This window comes from Atractosteus spatula, chromosome 6, assembly GCF_055471065.1.
Source record: "Atractosteus spatula isolate fAtrSpa1 chromosome 6, fAtrSpa1.hap1, whole genome shotgun sequence".
In the NCBI taxonomy this organism is placed as follows: Eukaryota; Metazoa; Chordata; class Actinopteri; order Semionotiformes; family Lepisosteidae; genus Atractosteus; species Atractosteus spatula.
The window spans coordinates 22,075,636-22,096,664 of NC_142711.1; the positions used below are offsets into that span (position 1 = coordinate 22,075,636).

At 41.5% G+C, this 21,029-nt stretch overlaps 1 protein-coding gene across 2 annotated transcripts in view; it reads right to left on the reverse strand.

The window, feature by feature from the left end:
• The window catches only part of LOC148832674 (enhancer of polycomb homolog 1-like), a 67,264-nt gene that overhangs the window by 41,915 nt on the left and 4,320 nt on the right, over positions 1–21,029 (reverse strand). The window contains exon 2 of one of the 2 annotated variants that reach the window (XM_088918846.1): positions 10,141–10,253. Coding sequence is in view for 1 of the 2 variants with exons in the window: in XM_088918845.1 (XP_088774971.1) it covers positions 3,094–3,246 (153 nt within the window). In the remaining variant the exon portion in view is untranslated. Of the gene's footprint in view, positions 1–3,093; positions 3,483–10,140; positions 10,254–21,029 lie in introns of those variants that run through there. The other variant, XM_088918845.1, reaches the window with a different exon arrangement.

A 21,029-nucleotide genomic window follows, 5' to 3' on the forward strand; every position in this document is an offset into this window, starting at 1 on the left:
GTTATTACCCAATAAACTAAACAAAAGCCTTGCCATTTTCCCCACGGTGGGAATTACAGCATGCAGCACACTGGGCTGAGCCCAACTGAGCAAGCAGGCAGATTGCACAAAATCAAAGCCTTATTTGTGCACTTTAGAACAGCCCCCAGTATTCAGCCCAGCTATTTCACAACACGGACTTCACAGTAATTCCAAGCCATTTGTCATCAGTAACACTTACACAAACGCGCATTTTCATTACTTCTCATTGTGATCAAGAAGAATTTTATTTCCAAAGTTGTTCAAACTGTCAATACCAGGGACAATTTCCATTGCACAGAGATCTGTTTAGGGTTTCCACAAACATCTACAGAAATAAGAGACAGTAAAAGGTGACTGGCTGGCTGGCTCAGGGCATTTAAGCCTAGAACCTAAAAACTTTCCTAACAAGACAACAGCAATACATCCGTTATATTATGGTAATTAGTCTGTTCCGAGAAACATTTATGAACCAACAGAAAGAAATCGATTCCGTTCCATCTTGATTTATTAGACTTAAAAAAAAAAAGGTTGTTCACCTTCCCCCTCACTGCTATTTTTAACAGATCAGATGTCAGCGAGTATGTTTCTTTAGACAAATCAAGGTGATCTGGGCAACATTTAGCAGCCTCTCTTGACTACTACTGGCCACAAGGAACAGCACCAGATTAGTAGTTTGTCCTGTTCTGTTAATTTATCTGGAGCACAGCAGATCTGAAAGACCAAAGTTCGTTTAATGAGAATGACTAAGGAATACAAAATTAGCTCGTTAAATCTCCCTTATTCTGGTGGGTCACTGTGTCCCCAGACATCTTCTTAATCAGAAGCCGAACAGTCCCTTACTGCTTATCCAAACACCCACTGGAATGTCACGAAAAATTGAATGGTTTAAATGAGATTTACGGGCAGAGCACGACACTTAGTTTGATCAGTAAATTGTGTAATATCAGTAACGCATTCTTATACATATACACAGCACAAAGCAACACGTCTTTTAATTAACTCACCTGTTCTAACAATTTTGACAATGGATTACAGTGCTTTGAAAGATGCATCCAATTTCTAATTCTGTGTTCTTGATCCTAAACCGTGTCAAAATTAACAGGGCAACTATCAAACTTGTCATTCCTCATCATCAAATGCTCTTCCCTCCTATTTCAACCCTTAACAAAACAGTTTGTATTACAACACTATAGAGAAAACCAAGTTAAAACGTTAGTGTGTACAATAACCATGGAAATGTCCACAAAGACATCAATCAGCACGCTTGCAAATGTGATATTGATTAAATGCAAGAGAAGGAACTTAAAATCCCCACAGAGAAGGGCACTGGCAGAATATATTGTTAGGGTTAAAAAAACAGCACGTTCAGGTACGGATTCCCCTCAAAGACATAAAAAACAGACAGGGGTATCTTCCTAATCTCTCTATAAACACGCAGCCCTTCAAAATCAAGTTTTGTCGTTTACAACTGAAATAGGAACTGGAAACCCAGCGCTCTGCCTGCTTACAGAGTTCAGGCAGGAGAATTCATCCACTAACATCTCACCTCACTGGCGCCAACAGTTCAAAGGCGAACTGACATTTGCAACGAAGGTGACAGTGTAGATCTGCGGTTAGGACTAACTAGAAAGTCTAGTAAAATGGTTTAGAGAGGCGTCCCCATACTATTGCAAAAAAACGATAGCATGCTTTAACCTCACAATGTACTTATTCGCACAGACGCTTTCGCTGCGTTTGTAAAACATGCACCATACCCGACCGGCTTCTACACAAGCTTTCCCTCTTGGCATTCAAAGCTGCAGAACGAAGCGAGGAAACTATCAGCCTAGACTTCGGGTTATCTGTTTCTTCCTTCTATCGGCAACTCAAGCGTTAGAGGTTTAAATCAATCGCCAAACTTAACGCAAATGGAGGAAGTGTGGATAACGGCCACGGAGTAGCAGAAGAGCTGGTGTTTGGAAATAATGGACAACTTCAAGACCTACTCTCGAGGCGATAATGCAGATTTAACCGGGACTGGGGGGGGGGGGGGGGGGTAATTTACGGTTCTAGGACTAATGCAAAAACTGGGTCAGTTTTGCGTCACGCCTGCTGACGAGCTGCATCAACACAGCCGCGCAAGCACAGCGCCCGAGCAGACATGAGCACACCTTAGCCGGGATCAGACCGGTCATGCCCATTTTCTGCCAAACGGAGGGAAGTCTTCTCTTTGGCAGCCCGGCACTGCCGGCTGCCCTTTGGTGGGCTACCCAGCTCCGTGCGAGGCACAGCCGAAGCCGAAAGAAAAAGACACCCTTCACGCCCCAATATGTACATTCGGTACGGAAACTTGCTTAGCTGCCGTGTCTCTAGAAAACACGGACGCTGAAAGACAAATGGGGCATATCACAAACTTAAAACACGAACAGCGTGACCCCATCGCAAACTAAACTCTCAGCGCCAACAACTCAGAACGCGTGCGACGCTGTTAAAAAGACTTCTGGTACTACTCCATTTCAGAAACATTTCATGTCGTGAAGCAAGAAAACAAGTCTAGAGAACGCAGAAAACGGCTTCCTTCTGCGTCAAAACCAACGTGAGCACAGGCAGCTGGACCTGTGTTTCCAGCCGACAGCACTCTTGTTTATGTTGTAGTATCCCATGTGTGCTCAGGCCGGGGGGGGGAGGTTGGGGGGGGTGTGGGCTGCCGGCTCTCGCGCGCCCCCTCGCACCGAGCCGCGGCTCCTGCAGCGGCACGAGGCCCAGCCCAGCGCGAGGAGAAAGTCAGCGAAATGGCGGATTCGCCTCGAGTCACGTGACCCCTTTGTGCCGTGCGAACCGTTTCCCGGGTTAACGAGCCCCGACAACCGAACCCAACACCACCATCTGCAACCAGCGCCGTCTTATATTTGTATATACTGCCCCAAATCCTGCTTAGGACGCTAGCAAAACCCCGAACCAAGCCGCCTTTCTGGAACGAGAATATGGCGGCCATTTTGTGCAAGCTTGCGCAGACAAGATAGGGGCGCCCCTTCATGCTGCCGAAACCTGGACATTTTACCAAGAATAGGTTTTCGGAACTGCAAAACGTACCGATTCCTCCTCTTTTTCCATCCCAGTTGGCATCTGCGGCACTGCCCGGTTAATAGAGGCATATTCGTGCAGGTCGGGTAAGTCCTCGCAGCGGAAGACGGGTAGTGGCTTGGAAGCGTCCAGCGCCCGTGCCCGAAACGACAATTTACTCATTTTTTATATTTCGAGATGCAGCATAAATCTATCCGATCCCCTAAAATTCACAACTGTCCCGGTTTGAGCTCTCATGGATGTGTCTGTGTCGTTCTCCAGTCGTCTACCGTTCGATTGGTTAAAAAAAGTACAAACGGCGAGGCGAACGGAGCCGGGAAGGCCCGGATCTTGGTCGCTCTCTTTCGGTCTCTTTTTTTCAGTCGCTCCGCTCTCTCTCCCTGGTTCAATACGCCATGGCCAACATGGCGGACATTAAAAACTCTTTAACTCTCCGGTAGCTGCTGGCGGCCCAGCCCCCCGATCAGCGCACAGCCATTCCCGCACGGCCCCGCGCGCGTGCGCGTTCGCGGCGCCCGGAGGGGAGGAGGAGGCGGCAACATGGGGGAGGGGAGCGCTCGCAACGCCGAAATAAACAGCACCGAGGAGCCTCGGCTCCCCCCTCCCCACCCCATTCTTCTTTCCTCCGCGCAGTCTTGACAGACAGCGCACAGCAGCAGCAGCTCTCACACCCTCCATCCACACTACACCGCGTCCGTGTTGCTCTGACATGGGACGCGCAACCCGCGACTTAAAAGCACACTCGCCCCCTTGTCTGTGGCTGAAAGGGGGAAAACACGGGATAAACTACAGACCCAAGAGGATAGAGAAGTTGAATTTCCACCAACACTGCCTACAGTCTACAACTACGTTCTCATCTTAACGGAAGAACAGGTTTCTATTGGTAATGAAATGTGCGGTAGATAAAAACTACAGGTAAAAACGTAATATGCATCAACACTGAGGCAGTTTCTAAGTTTAGTTCCCTCACAGTATTGTAAGTAAGACATCCTACGGTTTCGTCTTCATTTACTGCAAGCTTCTTAAGTCTTCCGTGTGCCATCAGAGTTACAGGTATTTGATCATTGGCGTTTAACTCCAAGGCTGCCTGCTACCAATTTCTTGTTGGACGCCTCCAGTTGAATCTCCACAATCTTGGAAAATGTCGCCCTCTTTTGAAAAGAAAATGAATCGCATGGTACAGTAAGTAAGAACTGAGGAAAATTTGCTCTATACTGTCTATAAGTGTTTCTAAGTAAAAGGAATCAACAGCTTTGTAAAGCACAATCAAAACAAAATCAGTCTTTACAAGACTTAGCAGAACTTAAAAACTAAATCATGCCCACAAGTAGGAAAAAATAACAAATTGATCTAGAAGAACTTCAGGCTTAATAACGCACTTAGAAAAATAAAATCATCGGTGGCTAACCTAATTAAAATCAAACTTTCAACCACAAATTGTATTAGCCTGAGATTTAAACAATGGCACTACTGAAGAGTTTAATCAGATTAGATGCATTATCAAACCATTGATCTTTTTGTCCCTTTTGAAGCAGTGATCTAGTACATTTTCAATTAAACTCCCATTAAATTCACAGAAACACAGGGTGGCGATTAAATTCCACCAATGGCACTCTCAGAATGTTTATACTTCTGCTAAATAATATTAAAACTGACAGCTAGACTTTTTTTTTTCTAATTACGAATTTCATTGAATCCTTTAATTTTACCAGATAAGCCAGTTCTCATTGGCACTGGTAACCTGGCTGGCAGAAAGTCTCCGACTGGAAGAGAAAAGGAATATAGCAGAGGGGTGTTGAAAAAAATAAAACTGACACTGCCATGGCCTGCAATGTGAACAAGTGCAGGAATGAAGGATTTACACCATTTAACTGAACACTCGCATCTAAAGATGGACAGTTTCAACCTCTGCAAATGGCCCCAGGCACTGGCAGCAGCAAGCAAAGTGTCCGTCCCCAAAATGGTAGGTCTACATGGAAAATGAATCCAATAATAGCATTAGATCATAGGCAGTAAGATGGCACAAAAAAATTAAGAGGAAGGGTTTTCCACAGATTACAAATTGGGAATTTTAACAGGAGAGCCTAACTCGTATGCCAAGAGAAATAAATTAAAAGAGTAAAGATCACCACAGAGATGAGTGTGACATGAGGCACCAGTGATATCTCTTAAGTCAAAAGGGTAAAAATCAGCAAGTTCCTCAAAGAATATTATCAGATGCCGCTAAGCGGGTATTACCTAGTCCAAGATGGGGTGTACAGACATTTGAAGTAGTTGACACTTTCATCTAGGTATACAACTATTTGTTGCGATACAGAAAGTACATTTGTACCCATCATTTTTCTTTAGTAGTTTTCCCAATTTAAACCAATGTACTGTAATCTTTATTTTAAGAGTACCTATTTTATGCTTCATGACGAGAGCTTTAAACAATATCTAGGGTAATATTTATTCATCCTTTCTCACCTCTCCCTATTCATCCGCACATTTTCATCGTTCTTGCTCCCATCCTTTTGACTTGGGGCTCAGCTCTCTTCTTCATCTACCCCCTATTCCTGAAGAAGGCTCCACTTACATCGCTTTTCTTGCTTTTTACTTTTCAGCGTGGAATTAACCTCCTGTTAACTGTCCCGACGCCACCTCCTCCCCTACCTCTTCAGTATTTGATCGAGGTCACTCGATCGCTGGAAACGTGACATTAGTGAAAGTACTCAACTTGGCTACCTTCCCACAAGATACCATTAATAGCCCCTTACTGATCATTATTCAAATTAATTCAACAAGGGATAAGTTACACTCTAACTTCAATTGACCCACAATGCATCACTCATTTTATTACCGATTCTGCCGTTTTCACAGCTAAAACAGGCATGCACAGGCTGAAGCAGGTGCGCTTACAGCAAAAGCTGCCGAGCATCCAGTCCAAGCCTGCTCTACTGTTACACAGCTCTAGGACAGAATATCTGGCACTTCTGCAGTCAGTTCCCTTTGGAGGGCTCTTTCAGATTGCTTCGGCCGTTGAACACCAGATACTCCACGGGGACAGAGCCAGTGCCTCATCATGTACTCAAGAGTCCTCAAATGGGGAAGTTTTAGACAGCTTTGTGACTTGCGGTGGTCTACAGCAAGTGATCAAGCCACACTTTTGAAGCTGATACTCTGCCTTCCTTTGAGAATTGGCTGAATACGGTCCCTCAGGATTACCTGCTAGCAACCACACAAGATAGCCGGGCCGTACGGCTGCCACTCACTTTCAATAGGTGCATTAGGATGATCTCATCTTTACAGTCTGTGTAAGACTCAAATGTACCCAAATTTGTCTCTAAGCTTTCGTCTTGGGACACGGCACCTCTAATCTTCGTTTTGAAATTCCACTATAAAACTGTACAAAAATGCTCAGTGGATAACATCATTGATAGTTCTGCTGTAAGCTTTGCATTCAATTATTTAAGAATAATGTACAGTGGCTGGCTAAGTTTTTTTTTAATGACAAATAAAAATTCTCTTTATTCATATGGCCTCCAGTGAAGAGTTATTATACAATTTACTCTTCTGTTCGTCTGCTTTCTATCCAATATGACCGACTCCTATAAACAGCCAACTGTAGAATAGTTACAGTATGATGCCAAAATGTTTGTTCTCTTTCCGTTTCCATAACATCTCTTAAAAGGAGAAAAGTGTAAAAATGGTAGATATCCCATTTCTAAAACACCTTTTCCCCTTGAATTCTAGTGTGGATATGTCTAATAACTTCAGAAGTGCAAAGATCCTAGAACATGATTTCCCCCGATTAGTGAAATTTTAACTGCACTCCCTTAGCATGATTACGGTTCCACTCATCATCAAAACAACAAAGAGTCCTTTAATTAAAGTTTATTCTATTTAGGTTTAAGTTGGGTTAAAATATAAAAGCCAGATTGGATCTATTGTTCCTGGAAGCAAGTATACAAGAGATCTTGGCAACAGTCATGATGCAATCAGATAAAACAGGATATGTTCAGTTGCAAATGTACTTCCTTTAAAGCTAAATTAGACCATTTCCTCTGTAGAACTAGGAAGTTGCACAAAATCTAGTGTTCTAATTCTTATCGGTTATAAATCATTTCTCCAGTACCATCAGCTGTTGAGGCTCCCAAACTAGTAAATAACCACACAGCTTTGAGAAAGAATAAATCCAGGCCTGACAGGTACCAAGCACAATGACAAATCCACATTTCGGGCAAAAAAACTGCCATATTTAACAAATGAACCATAGATACCATCTGCTACCTTAACAGCCGGTCAGCAACACTACAGCCTGCACTTAACTGCTTTCTTAGACACTGAACAGTGTACAAGTGGCTACAAACCCAACTCTTTGATTAACATACACACAACTTTAATGTAAAAGCCAGAAGGCATTTGAGATCAAGAAATGTATCCCATCTACTAACTGGGTTTTCAGTAACTTGTTAGTATTATAACTGCAGAGATCTGTGCTAACACTACTATACTACTACTTGCTCTAAATGTTAATGTACTCTGAATAGTTATTCAGAATAACTCCTAATTACTTTTTCACCGAGTACTAAAGACATTCTTGTAGCAAATGATGCTGGTCAGATGACAAATACAGCCCTCAAGTCTTCTGAATGATGACTAGCCCATTTTTGTACAATGCTAGCTATTCATTACCATCATTTATATATTGATTAGTTCCAGCATTATTTAACAGTCTTACTGTTTTGTGGAATTGAGAACACAAATATGTGAGACATCACGGAGGTTAATGAATGGAGCACGTGGTTTAAAACCAAAAACAAAGTTGTATCAAATGTTATAAAGCAGGCGTGGGTAATCCTTATTCTGGAGGGCTGATATATCTGCACATTTTCTTTTGGGTACATCATCAATTACCTAAATTAGCTAATTATTGGTGTATGGGACAATTTAACAAAAACATTGTTTTTTCCATGTGCTCCTGATCTAATAAGAAAGAGAAAACCTACAGTCACTGGCTCTGAAAGACCAGGATTGTCCAACTTCTTTTTAAACTGAACCTTGGACAAAATGACTAGTACAAATGCACAGGTCTGTTTTTTTTAACCATAACAAGGTCTGTTGTACTGTATATTATAAAATGAAAAGATAAAATTAAGTTATGAACAGTATTTTTTGGTTAGTTCTAAAACAAATCTCCAGGGCGTGATGCACTGGAATCACATCACACCGGAGGTGTTGGATGTTCTTGACCAGCAGCTTCTTGTCCAGCCATCCCAGGTGTGATGTTACCTTATCCTAACACAAACCTCATCGTACACTCTTCCTTTCTGAAAATATCACCTCCATTCATTGTGATGCTTACTTCAGCTGAAAAATCAAACAGCCACATGAGCAAGGCATCTATACCAACTTTAATATTTAAGCCCCAATGAGCTGCTGAGGCCGACTAGTTCTTGTAATCAGGGATGATGCTCCCTAACAACCTCCAATCGCCACCCTGCTCTTAAAAAGCCCCTTCTCCTAGAAGCACAGGCAGCAAGGTGGGACGGAGCACACCCACGCTCTGCACCCGGGCAAGACGCCAGCCAATCGCAGGATGAATCAGAATACCCCATGAAACCAAGCTGGCATGTCTCTGGGAGGTGGGAAGAAGCCACAGCACCTGGCAAACACCCCAGTATATGGGCAGAATGTACCGACTCCACACATGCAGGGCTGGATGAAGGCCCTATCCAAGTGGGAACATACCTAGGGCCCGTCCTCAGGGAAGGCAAACCGTTTCAGCTCCATGTACAATGGAGGAAATTTTTTTTAATGATGCAACTGTCATTTACTATATTCTGGGACTGCCTAAATCAGTAGCAACAGACATACACAACGTTGAACCATGCACTATTTTCTGATGCATGACAAGGGTGCACCAGATTGGTGAATTGCGTTGTTAACATCGATGACAGATAAAAGAAAAACACCTGTGAGGCATCGGGTATGAAGAAAAAGCTACAGATGGAAGTACAGCAGCTGCAGGTGTTTTAGGTTTGCACCCAAGCTGGTTATAAGCGCACAAGATGGAGAAGCATACAAGGCAGACCTTTACAGGTGTTTCTGGTGGCATTTTGAATGTACAAGATTGTCACTGTGAAGGATTCAAGTTTCAGATGATTCTTATTAAAGTCTGTGGAAGCAGATGCTAGGTGACACACTGTGCAGGACAAGACTATATTGAAAGTCCCTCTGCTACACTCTGAGACAAGTGGACACAAAGTGAACCGAGCCTGTGAAGGTCCACAGCTTTGGTTTTTATGTGGCTGGAGAAGCCTGTGACAATGCAGTTTATTGTAATACTGCACTGTTGTTTTTATAAGTAAAGCTTTTTAGTTTAAAGACAGTTGAGAAAATGTTATATTTCTTTAAACAGAGCATCAGTGCAACATCCAAGTTCTTGGAGTTCCAGTATATTGGCTGCATATTTGGTTGTGTGACCATTTACTCTTAATAATAATGTCAACAGTAACTGCACTGGCTAAGAGGATAATAATTGCTTACACTTATATAGCACTTTTCTGGACACTCCACTCAAAGTGTTTTACAGGTAATGGGGACTCCCCTCCACCACCAGCAATGTGCAGCCCCATCTCATCGAAAGGACGGAGCCTTCTTACACTGTCCCTGTCATTATACTGGGGCATTAGGACCCACATGGACCACAGGGTGAGCGCCCCCTACTGGTCCCTCTAATACCTCAACCTTAGCTTTCCCAGGAGGTCTCTCATCCAGGTACTGGCCAGGCTCACACATGCTTAGCTTCAGGGGGTTGCCAGTTGCAAGTTGCAGGGTGATATGGCTGTTAGCAATCCACAAGTAGGAGGGTTCATATTTGCGTATGTGCCTAGAGCCCACTGACATACTAATCCACCCCTGCACTTGGACAGTAGCTTTGACAATTCCAGACAGAGGGCACAATCGAGCCCAAGACCCTGGTTCTGTGAATGGTGGCACCCCACGCCCCCACCCCACTCTGCCACCCACAGTAGCAGCACCTGCACACATCCCCAGAAGATAAACCAAACTTACCCTTTTCTCATTGTTAGGTTTAGCCAGCAGCAGCTCACGTAAAATTCCCAAATTAGATTAAGAGATTCAAACATTCCACATTTAGCCATTTGGTAATATCCACCGCTACAGACCTGAAAAACAAAGTTAAAAAGGTGGTTAACATTAGGGTTAGGTTAGAAGTGTAGAAAAACAAGACTTCGAAGGAACCTAGTTTTTATTTAATCACCCTTTAGACACATGATTTTTATTTTTTGCTGCAAAATTTACTGAACTGCAGCTGGATGTTATATGGGAAATACCGATACGTTCTGCGTACTGAACGTTTCAATGAGACCCGTAAATAGCGAGTAGTGCACTAAGTTGATGAGTAATCTAGAGGAAATGTGATGCAGTTACCGCCAGCGTCCACCAGCACTCCATTACACTTCAGCCTCGCTTTGCGCTTGCGCGGCTTCATCTACGCGTCATGCCGTAGTGTGAATAAACCACATTGCCTTCATTGTTTATTTACTGAACCGCAGAGTGTAGGGTAATGAAATGCACAGTATTTATACATCCCTTGAACGGTAACACCCCCAAAGTATCGTTATGTTCTGTACTCTGATTTAAGTGTACTTCATATTTGGTGTTGATTTTAATTATAGTGTTATGAAACTGTTCCATGAAGCCAAGTGTTTCTATTTGGAAATCGTGAATGGTCATTATCAAAAGGGGATGTTTCCAATTTAAGTTCTGCACAGATTTGCTCAACTGAATCCTTTCGCAAGACGGCAATGTAACGTACTGCCTATATACTGGATGTTTAAATATATTAAGTTTACTTTTTAGACATGCTGTAAAGGTTGATTTCATGCTGAAAAGAGAAGAAAAGAAACGACATTTTAGCCGTTAACGTTGCGTTTTTTTTCTTTTCAGCATGGAATCAACCTTTACTTGTTCCTTTGCAGCCTACACAGGCTGACGCAGCTACCGACTTGAACTCCTTCAAAAAACAAGTTATATATTGTATATATTGTTATACAGTATTCTAGTAAAGAGAGCAACTCCTCTTTAGCAACCCTTTGTACTCTACAAAAAACGATTTATTCTTTTCAATTCGTATATTCCTAGTAATGCACCATTTAATGCACTCACTTTCTTTTGTGCTATGCAAAGTAGATGAGAGGAAGCAGCAGTATCCTGGAAGGATCTGTTCTCTCAGACAGCATCCAAAACATGTTTAACTTTATTCTGGAAGAACGTTGACAGTGTGCAAAGGGAATTCAAATCGCTGAATTACAAAAGAGATCGAGTTAGAGACACACTTAAATCACTGTTTTAAAATGACATTTTTATGAGTGTGGTGGTGGGGTGATTTAGCTGAGTAGAAACAGGAAGGATTTTAATAAAAAAAATATTTTTAACATCTCCAGGCAACGCACACTTGCCATTTCTAAGAACAGATTGAAGTGGGTTCAAAACGACTTGTCGCAAGACAATACTTGGAAAAACAGAACAAAACCAACCATGTTGAGTAACTATAAGGAATTTATGGCTTAAAGCTAAAAAAATTGAAGAACATGTTGACCATCACATTTAGTACTGCTTATATTTTAGGCTACTAAGTGCAATATTAAAAACAAGTTATTAATATCATCTCTCCTCTGATTTTCATGCTAGTCTGATGCGTCAAAGGTGCCGGGTATCACATGCCCTGATTTTACAGGGACAGGTTCTGAACGCTGCCCAGTTACGTACAATGAATACCTCTATAACACATGCCGCTGTGAACTGTATTCAACAGTGACGAGCAAAGAGTACACCGAGTTGTAACAAGACACTTTTGAACTGAACTTCGATAGTTCTTCTGTCCAGCCCTACCAGTCTGTGCTCCTCAGCTGTAACCCAGGTGAGCCACAAGAACAGCCAAGACAATGCCAAACTGTCTCTTACCACAGGGAGGAGTGACACGAAACTCTCCACCTTGAAAATTTCAATGGATTTTGTTTTATAGAGGATAAAGAAAATATAATAGCATGTGCTGTCTCTGAAACTGATTCAGCCCAGCTGTACTGTGATTTCCCTTCCACAGCGTCCATTCCTCCATTATGCAATCTCTTAGGCCTCATAAATTCGGGTTAATGTAATACAACTACAATAATCAACACGGTTGCTTGGTAACACAACCAGCTGTCCTTTAGAGTTCGTAGTATTCTAGAATCCACCAGGCCACGTTCTAGAACCGGTAAGCAGATGCCAAAAGACTGCTGTCCCATCCGAGAGCCCCCTTCCAATTTTGTGGTCACTGGACGGCACAGAATCTTTTCTAAGCTCTGTAGGACTCTGCACAGATTTGCCTAAATTTCACAGAGATTCCACTACCAAAGGAAAGAAAACTGAAAAGACTGGAATGCATTTTGTGGAAGAACCTCCTCTTATATTCAGTACACCTTGCAATCTGCTTTTTTCAGGGTAAAACATCCTTGAAAGAAGCAGCAAGTAGGAACATTCGGACACCAGTAAGTGACAGTTGAGAGATTCATGCCCGATTAAAAGTTTCTAATGAATCATGTGGAGGGCCATCACCACAAACCCAATGCTGGATCATTAATATAGGCAAAAACAATCTGGACTTGGAAGACTTCCTACCTCCAGTTCCTGACACCTACAACCTTTCCAGCCCACCATTTTAATCTGTAAAAGGGTAGGAAGGACCTAGGACAATTCAAGTGGTTTAGTGGGCCTCAAACCTCAGGGCTGATCTTCGCCAAGCTATGAACTGTGCCCAGTTTACCCCATGAGAGCACTGCCCATCTATTTCATTTACCATGAGGCACGCAGTTGGGTCACATTGTTGAAGTAGCTGCTATGGTCTGGAACTTACCAAGCTGTCCAAACTGTGAGTGGATGCAAGCATCCTTGCCTGAGCTAATGCCTGAACAGCACCGTTCAGACAATGTTGTCTTTTAGCACCGTTTGATAGAAGCCAAAGCAAGGGCCTACACTCAACACTCCACAGCTCTCGTCTCAGGCCACACATCCTGTATTAAACACCAACAGACTTGGATTCGTACCTGCAGAAAGGAAACCAGACACTATCACAGATGCACCTCGTACTGCCTTTTCAGACTTAACCAGCTCCCGGTGACAGCTGGAAATACTGGAGAAAAGTGCTATAATTTACAGTAATCATAGAATAGAAGTAACCTAGAACTAACTTAGTTTACAAATGACTTCAAATGACAACAAAAAAGGAAGCCTAAAACTTTCTACATTGGGCAAATGAAATGAGAAATGTGAACAAGGGTTACATTGAAATCATGCAGATTACAAAACCCTACGTAAAATGTTAACTGAAAGACACAAAAAGGACTGCTCCTGGATTTGTATTTAGTGTTTCACATAATACATCAGATACAGTAATGAAGAGAAACGCCATTTTGGGGATGCTTGGAAACTGCAGACAGTGATATTCCACTGGCATTCACGTACACAAATACAGTAGATCAGCATTGCAGGTAGCACCAATTTCTGATGTAGCAATAAAATCTTATGTAAAGTAGTTCTTTAGCTTTCCCCGTCACTATTTAGTAATGAACCTTGTGAAACAAACATTATTACATTTGCTGTAAGATATTTGCCTTTCCCCACAGTAGTTGTGACTACTTTAACAATTATAAGACTCAATTATATAGGAATGGAAAAGCTACACACCTATAAACAACTAAAAAGCTTAGTCAGACTATTTGTGGGAGTGCTGGGGGTTACTTTATTCCACAACTCTAAATAAACAAGCAGGCCTTTCAATGGCTCAGTCTGTATTGCAGCTAAGGTTAACGGAAACTGAACTGGTGTGTGGGATTTACCTTACTTTTGGAATGTTTGTATTCAGAATGTTTATATTCAGAGTAAATCCATAAATCTCATGGATATGGCACATAGCTAACACACATCATGCCAGTTCCTGGGCTGAGCCACATTCCTTTTCCTTCAGACAATTCTTTGAAGCAGGACAAAGTTCATTTTTATATATTTACAGAAGGATTCTGGGATTCTGGTAGCTCACAGATGGGGGTGGGGTACTTTTGGACAAAGATTTTTCCCTAAGTCACATTCTTTAAATCCAGTTCGAGATCATTCTGCCACAAATGTGTTATATCACCTTTTCTTTGATCATAGGATGTGCTACCCAGTTTTGATGTGGTAAGACATCAAAGTACCACAACCAGAAGAATGATGTCCAAAATGTAACTAATATACCTCAGTAGAAACCTCAGCAGGATTAAACTGCCATTCATTTTTTTGCTGACCTGACTTAAAACAACAGTACCAAAGATCTTTCCATGTGAAGATATAATTTTAAGAATGACAGAACAGTGCTATAAGTTACTAAACAGAAAAATGGATGCTTCTCAATAAGTTGTTCCTCTTGAATTTTGCTCATCCCTGATTTAATCCAATTTAATTCCCCCCCCCTAAAGTACCAGTAAACAAATATTGGCTGTGTATTAGGGTGCCAAGCTATGCGTCCAGGACAGGAGTGTTGCGGTTATTTGCATCCAACATGGTCAGGATTCTAGCTGTCAAATACGGACGAGAACATAGAGGGACTTTTGCCGGAATTGCTTTATAAATCTATCCATGAAAACATAAATCAACCAGTATTTTCACTGCAAAGATCAAATCAAACACTTTTAATCAGTCTTACTTAACTGTTGCATATTCTTATAAAGCCACGTAGTATCATCCATATCCACACCCAGACCACAGTGGTGACACGCAGTGTGGGAACACATTGGTTTTCTGACAAATAACTCGAATTTCTGAGGTATTTCCATGTCTGTATAGATAGTTCTCAGTATGAGAAGACATTCTTCAAAAGGATTTTAACTACCCTTTATTAGAAAGCTATTGCATTATCAGTGGGCACAAGACCAAAGGTCGCAATGTGCTTTGCTGGAAGTACTCCTGCTTTCCTCAGTACTTTACAGCAAGGGTTCCTAGCGCTGGCCCCAGAGAGCCACAGTCCAGCAGGATTTACATTTCTAAAGGCCCACAGCTATGATCAATTCAGCAGGGGTTGTGCTCAATTAATTAATTTAGTCATTTGGAACAAAAATCAGAAGCTCCTTCAGCCTTCAAGAACCAATGTTCCCTTCACTGAAACACTACTTGCTTATCTGAACAACTCATTGGACGAGTGTGTTTAGGGTGACCTCAAAGAATGACTGGATTAGGGTTCTCCAGGACCAGGTTTGATACAGCAAGGAAAGTTTCATATGCATCACATCAACCTCTGTAAAAGGTCGAAGGAAAAAATCCATCTGTAAGATATACAGCAGGTGTACTACAGAAAACGTTCAACATAAGATATTGAATATGCAGACACTCTTGACATTTATAAACCTTCTATATTAAAAATCTCTTATCCCTTAACACTTAATATTCGGTTTCTGCCTGGACTACGGAAGTGATCAATGTGAGCCATTTACCATGCCCAGAAGGATACCAGTGAAATGCCACTCACAGTGGTCAGTACAGATGGTATCACCCTACTTGACCATGGAGAGTTCACCAAGGTATTTTAGTTGCCTGGGACTGAATTTTCTCTTGACCTCCCTAACAGATGAAATCCCGTTCGCCAATGAAGGAGAAATTAGTTCTTTTCCAGAGTTCTTGTAATTGACATTTTAAGAAATCTCCTGACAGACTTTCAAGAAGTTTCAAATAAACCTCTTCAGCTTATACAGTACTTCAAACTGACGCTTAGATTCTCACTGAAGTTAAAGCTGTCAGCTGTACGACTTACAGACCACAGTCACCCGCAAATGATGAGAAGCCAAAACCAAGAGTTCAGAAATTGTGTGAACAGTGTTCTGGTGAGGGAACAAACAAATAAAACCCTTTTCTTCTCAAAAGACTTTAGAAAAAAACTCTTTAGTTTTTTTCTAAAAAGTTAAAACTTTAGTTTTAAAAACTTTTTTCTAAATATGCCAAAAACTAAGAACTTAGCCACACAGCCTTTTAAGACTATATAAGTACTTTTTACAGTATTAGGAACAAAGAGTAAAAATTCATTGTTACCACAACTGTTATATCCAAAAGAAACCGCAGCAACCAAAAAGCAAAAACTAAAAAATATACTACCACTTTGTGTATGCAACTGCTACAGGTGAGCAGGAAATCTGACTGAACATTGTGTGACAACGGTAAAAAGATTTTCTAAGAAGGGAGAGTGAAACACTTCAAATGCATCGATATTTTAGCTGTTGCACAATATACAACACCAAGTGTCAAAACAATTCTCTCTCTCCGTCAGCTGATCACTCCCGACTGGCTGAGATGCACTTGATTGACCGTTTCATCAGCGGTAAAATTGCCAGATCTGTGAGCCGATTGGGCACAGAGGAGGAGGTGATGTAACGAGGGGAATGCCAAACTTATTGAAAACCACTGTGACTCACTGATCACGTGAAAGGCACCTCAGTGCTATGGGCATGGCAGACGGGCTATGAGCAGAGCCAAGTCCTCTTCTGGCTCTGCAAGGAGTCAAGGTTTCGAATCGGCCATCCTGATGGATGACGGTAAGCATGGAGCAGACGTGCAGCGTGACAGTGTAACTGTTGTGTACAACGGGTCAGTCCAGGGGGAGGCCCCTGCGTGCTGGTTGGGTAAGGAGTACCCAGTAGCCACAGACCTCTGTGCAGTGGCTGATGGGAACCCGACTCCAACCGCACAGCTCTGCTTTGAACAGATCCTGGGCCTTCACTCTCTTGCCCTTCCCAGTGCCTGATCCTGAAGCGACATTTTTCCCAAGAAGTTACTAGCACCCAAATGCCCACCTCACATTTGCACCCTTTACAGAACAACGTACACCGTGCTACTGGTGCGAGTGTGATGGTCCCTTGCTAAACCTTAGGCAGGAAGTCCTCAATATGCTGTAATTTGAACATTTCACTCTATACTGTATCTATCCTTCATTCCATGATTTTATCTATTTCACAATGTAACTTGGGAATTCAGCTATTTGCAAACTACCGGCTTCAGTTTCTGTAACAAGTGATGACTTTTAGTTTCTCCCTATACGTGACAATATTTTCCCATTTCGATCCAAGTTTAGTTTATTTGTACTTTATACAATATAGACACTGGGGCAGAGGATGATCAGTATTCACAATGTGGTATTTCTAAGGGTGAGTTATGCATCTCCAAACATCCATAAGAAAAATGTTAATATTATGTTAGGCTTCAGTTCTAAGAAGTCCACCAAGTCTGGGACAGACCATGATATTGGGGTGGGTTCTCTTTAGGACACCAAATAATGAATAAAGAAACAACCCCAAAAATCATAATTTGTTTTCCCCTACACAGTCTTTACATGTTTAACACCCAGAAATAACACTGAGGTTATTTCTGATGTCCAAAAAAAGCTCAATTTTCAGATCTGAAAATGAGGCAGGATTGCAATTGTCATTCTGATGCCGTTTGGCCAATTCACCCATTTTTATAGCTTCACCCAGAAAAGGTTTCTTGCGTGCGCCCTGGCCATGAAGGCCACAGTCAAGCAGGCTACATCAGACGGTTCCTTCTGACACCCAGTTTGTTTCGCAGGTCTCCCACTGTTGCCTTCGGATTTACAGACGATTCCTGAGCCGCCCGTTTCACAGCCCGAGGTGAAGGGATACACTTGCACCCTCTTCCTTCCGCACAACAGTGGAAAAGGGCAAATGCAGGAGACTTGTGGAGGATAATGACCCTTTTGTCTGCCGTCATCAGAGAGCTTTCTGACCTTATCCTTTGATGATGCCTGCTACTCTTACACATCTTCTCTGTCACCGCTCTACTCCAGGGAAGGCTTGCATCGTGCTTCCAAAAAGCACAATGTCATCGTCGATTTGTTTTTGTTGGATGTTGTGGAGCTACTTAGCCATGCCTAATACCTAAAATTAAATGCTGATCCAGTAATCATCTCCCCCCAAAAGTCAGCCCACTATGCAATTATATGATGCATCTCATTTTCTCTGTAAAATTAGAATCTTCTTGGTATTTGTAATTGCAATATAAAACTGTTCAAGAGCACATAGGATTCTCTGACTTGATGCCAATTCCCCCCCCCACATAATTACCCTCTCCAGATGCAATTAATTACAGACAAGACCATTCTGAATGTAAATCAGATGGTGATGTGCCTAGCTGTAGGCCACATTGCTTGGATTTTCCAAATCTACCAAACCTGTTTTAACTGCAGGAGTCTCATAGGATTGTAAAATGTGAAGTAAATCCAGTTTTACTTAATGTAAATATTAAATTAAGGGGAAACCGTCCAGGTTCATGAAGCTGCTATACATTTGAATAAGGAGTATTACGGGAAAAACATTATAGCAATATATGCCTTAGGCTCAACTACCTTACATGATCTTTCATGCTTGTGTAACTCAGACAACCATATAACCCTGCACTCAAGAAAACCCCAGGGCACCAACAACACGACAGCAGTAAGCTTGAGGCATTTACAACAGCATAAACAAAGCAAATCCTGAACAGTCCAGTGGTACTGAAAAACAGTTTATTTTGTCAAAAGTAAATTCAAACTATGCTTTACTGGTTAATGTGTGAAAACTGCGCCTTCGTATTCATTTATTGGAAAGATCTACTCCTGCTTCTGTAACAGTTTCTTCCTTTATCAACTAACATTTTAGACAAGCAAATTCAAGGTGTCAATGCACAGGAACTACAGATTCTCCTAAAGAACTGTATCGTCACAATGACGAGATTACAGACTTTAAAAAAATATCAGTATTTTATCCTATATATCCTGTATTCAAGAACCAAGGAAATATGATGTGAAGGCCTTGACAATTAAACTGTTTGTCCAAAAAGAGTGAAACTAAGCCGATTCAAAGTGATCTATTACAAAGCCTAAAATAAAACCCAGCACATTGATGGCATCACCAGGTGCACAACAGTTGTCAATTATGAAAGCAGCAACTGAGATCTGAAACTGAAATCTAAACATCTGAAATAGAAGCAGGACCATATGTGAAAGAGACAAATGCACTTGTTCTGCGTAAATAAAGAGTAGAAATACATTAGTGAGGGATATTCCTTCACATACAGTATTAAAAGTAATAAAATGTATATGAAAAAAATACTCCAGCACTCTAATTCAGTACTTAATATGACCTTGCATGAGTGTATAGCAGTAACTGTGTGGGCAGGTTTTAATTGTCAGCATCTGTCCTGTTTTCAATGAAATCAACCCTAAAACCCTTCAAAATGGATGCTTTATTTACAGTCTTGTCCCCACTCTGATCACCAAGCTTCCATAACCTGACTTATGTGATGGCCAATGCATCCTGACAGTTATTTTTCTAATGTGCAAATCTCTGATGATCCTACAACTACACGCATACCAATCTGAATTTATTGGCCATTTGCTATGTTTATGAGTTCTTCAATAACGGAGCTAATTTGGTTTTCAAAAAGTTAATGTTCCAGCATTATTTAATTCTTGCTGGAACCATTATCAAATCCAAGAAAAGGTAGGTGAAATATTCACTATAACCCTTGCAATTCTTACCTAAATTAATTCTGGTCCCAGCTTTGGGAACAATTCATTTTTTGGCCTTTCAGAGCCAAAAAAGAATGTCAAAGGTCACTTCAACCTGGTTTTATTGACGCATACTACAGTATGTGTGAATAGTCATTAAATGTATATTTCATTGAAGAGAGACTTACGTCTTGACCTTCATCACCTTCAACTCGTGTTCTAGTGTCTTATTTTCAAACTAGACTATCAAATGATTAAGCAGGCCCACAGTCTAGTTTTAAGGAACTACAACAGCTTTTACTTGTCTTGAAGATCTTCATAGAGTCCTGGCTATAGGATTCACTTATACTTTTCATTTTATCATTTTGTATTTCCTAAAGTAGAGACCATTTTGACTTTGTATAACTATGTAAAGATGATTTTTTGGGTTTAGGCTCATAACTTAACGTTCGTCCATTGTACTAAGCATTATGCTGGTCACTACATATTCTTATTTTAGAAATAATGTACAATAATCTGTAACTATATGAACATTATCCATGTAATAAGCAGCATAAGTAATATCAAATTCCCTTATCTCTATTCAAAACAAGTAATGCAGCCTTAATTTAATACTTCACCCTCTACATTTAGCATAAGTCTCCCTCTTCTGCTTCAACACTTCACCCCGTCTCTTGTCCTGTTTCTTTCTTGCACTGTCATGATGGAACGCTGGGACTCTGTACGGAGCCTTCACCAAACCTGACCTTTCACCTATTCCTAATCGCAGTGGTCCCGGTGAGCTGGAGCCCAGCCTGATGGACACAAGACAGGATAAGCACACCCTGGACTGGACACCAGGCCAAGGCAGGGAGTAAACACACACTTGCGCTCATACGGGCACACGTGTGGACTGTGGAAGCACACTAGAGCAACCTTAACTCACATGGCCGTAGGGTCAGAGACAATGGGAATTAACTCTCAGATTCTGGCGGGCCATAATAATTTCCATGCATTGTGTTGAACTGCTTTTGTTTTACTAACTGCACAACAAATCAGAGCTAGCTTGTTCTGGTTATGGCGTTATGCATTACTACTACTATATATTTCCTGTTTCCTGTTGTTTATACCGCTATGCACTTTGATCATTTTAGAGATATTTTACAATTCAGCCATTTTAGTGGCCTTGGATAACGTTTTCTGCCCAGTATTGAATACTAAACCTCTTTATATTTCCTGTGCTGCTTCTAGGTGGTTTTGCAACCTATTTTTCAATCTACAGTTTTGACAAATGTAATAACTACTGTACAGTCAATATTACTTGAGTAATCATGAAAGATTTCCCTAATTTCTTTTGGTATTTTTCCCCAATTAAACAGATCAAGTCCAAAAATCAAGG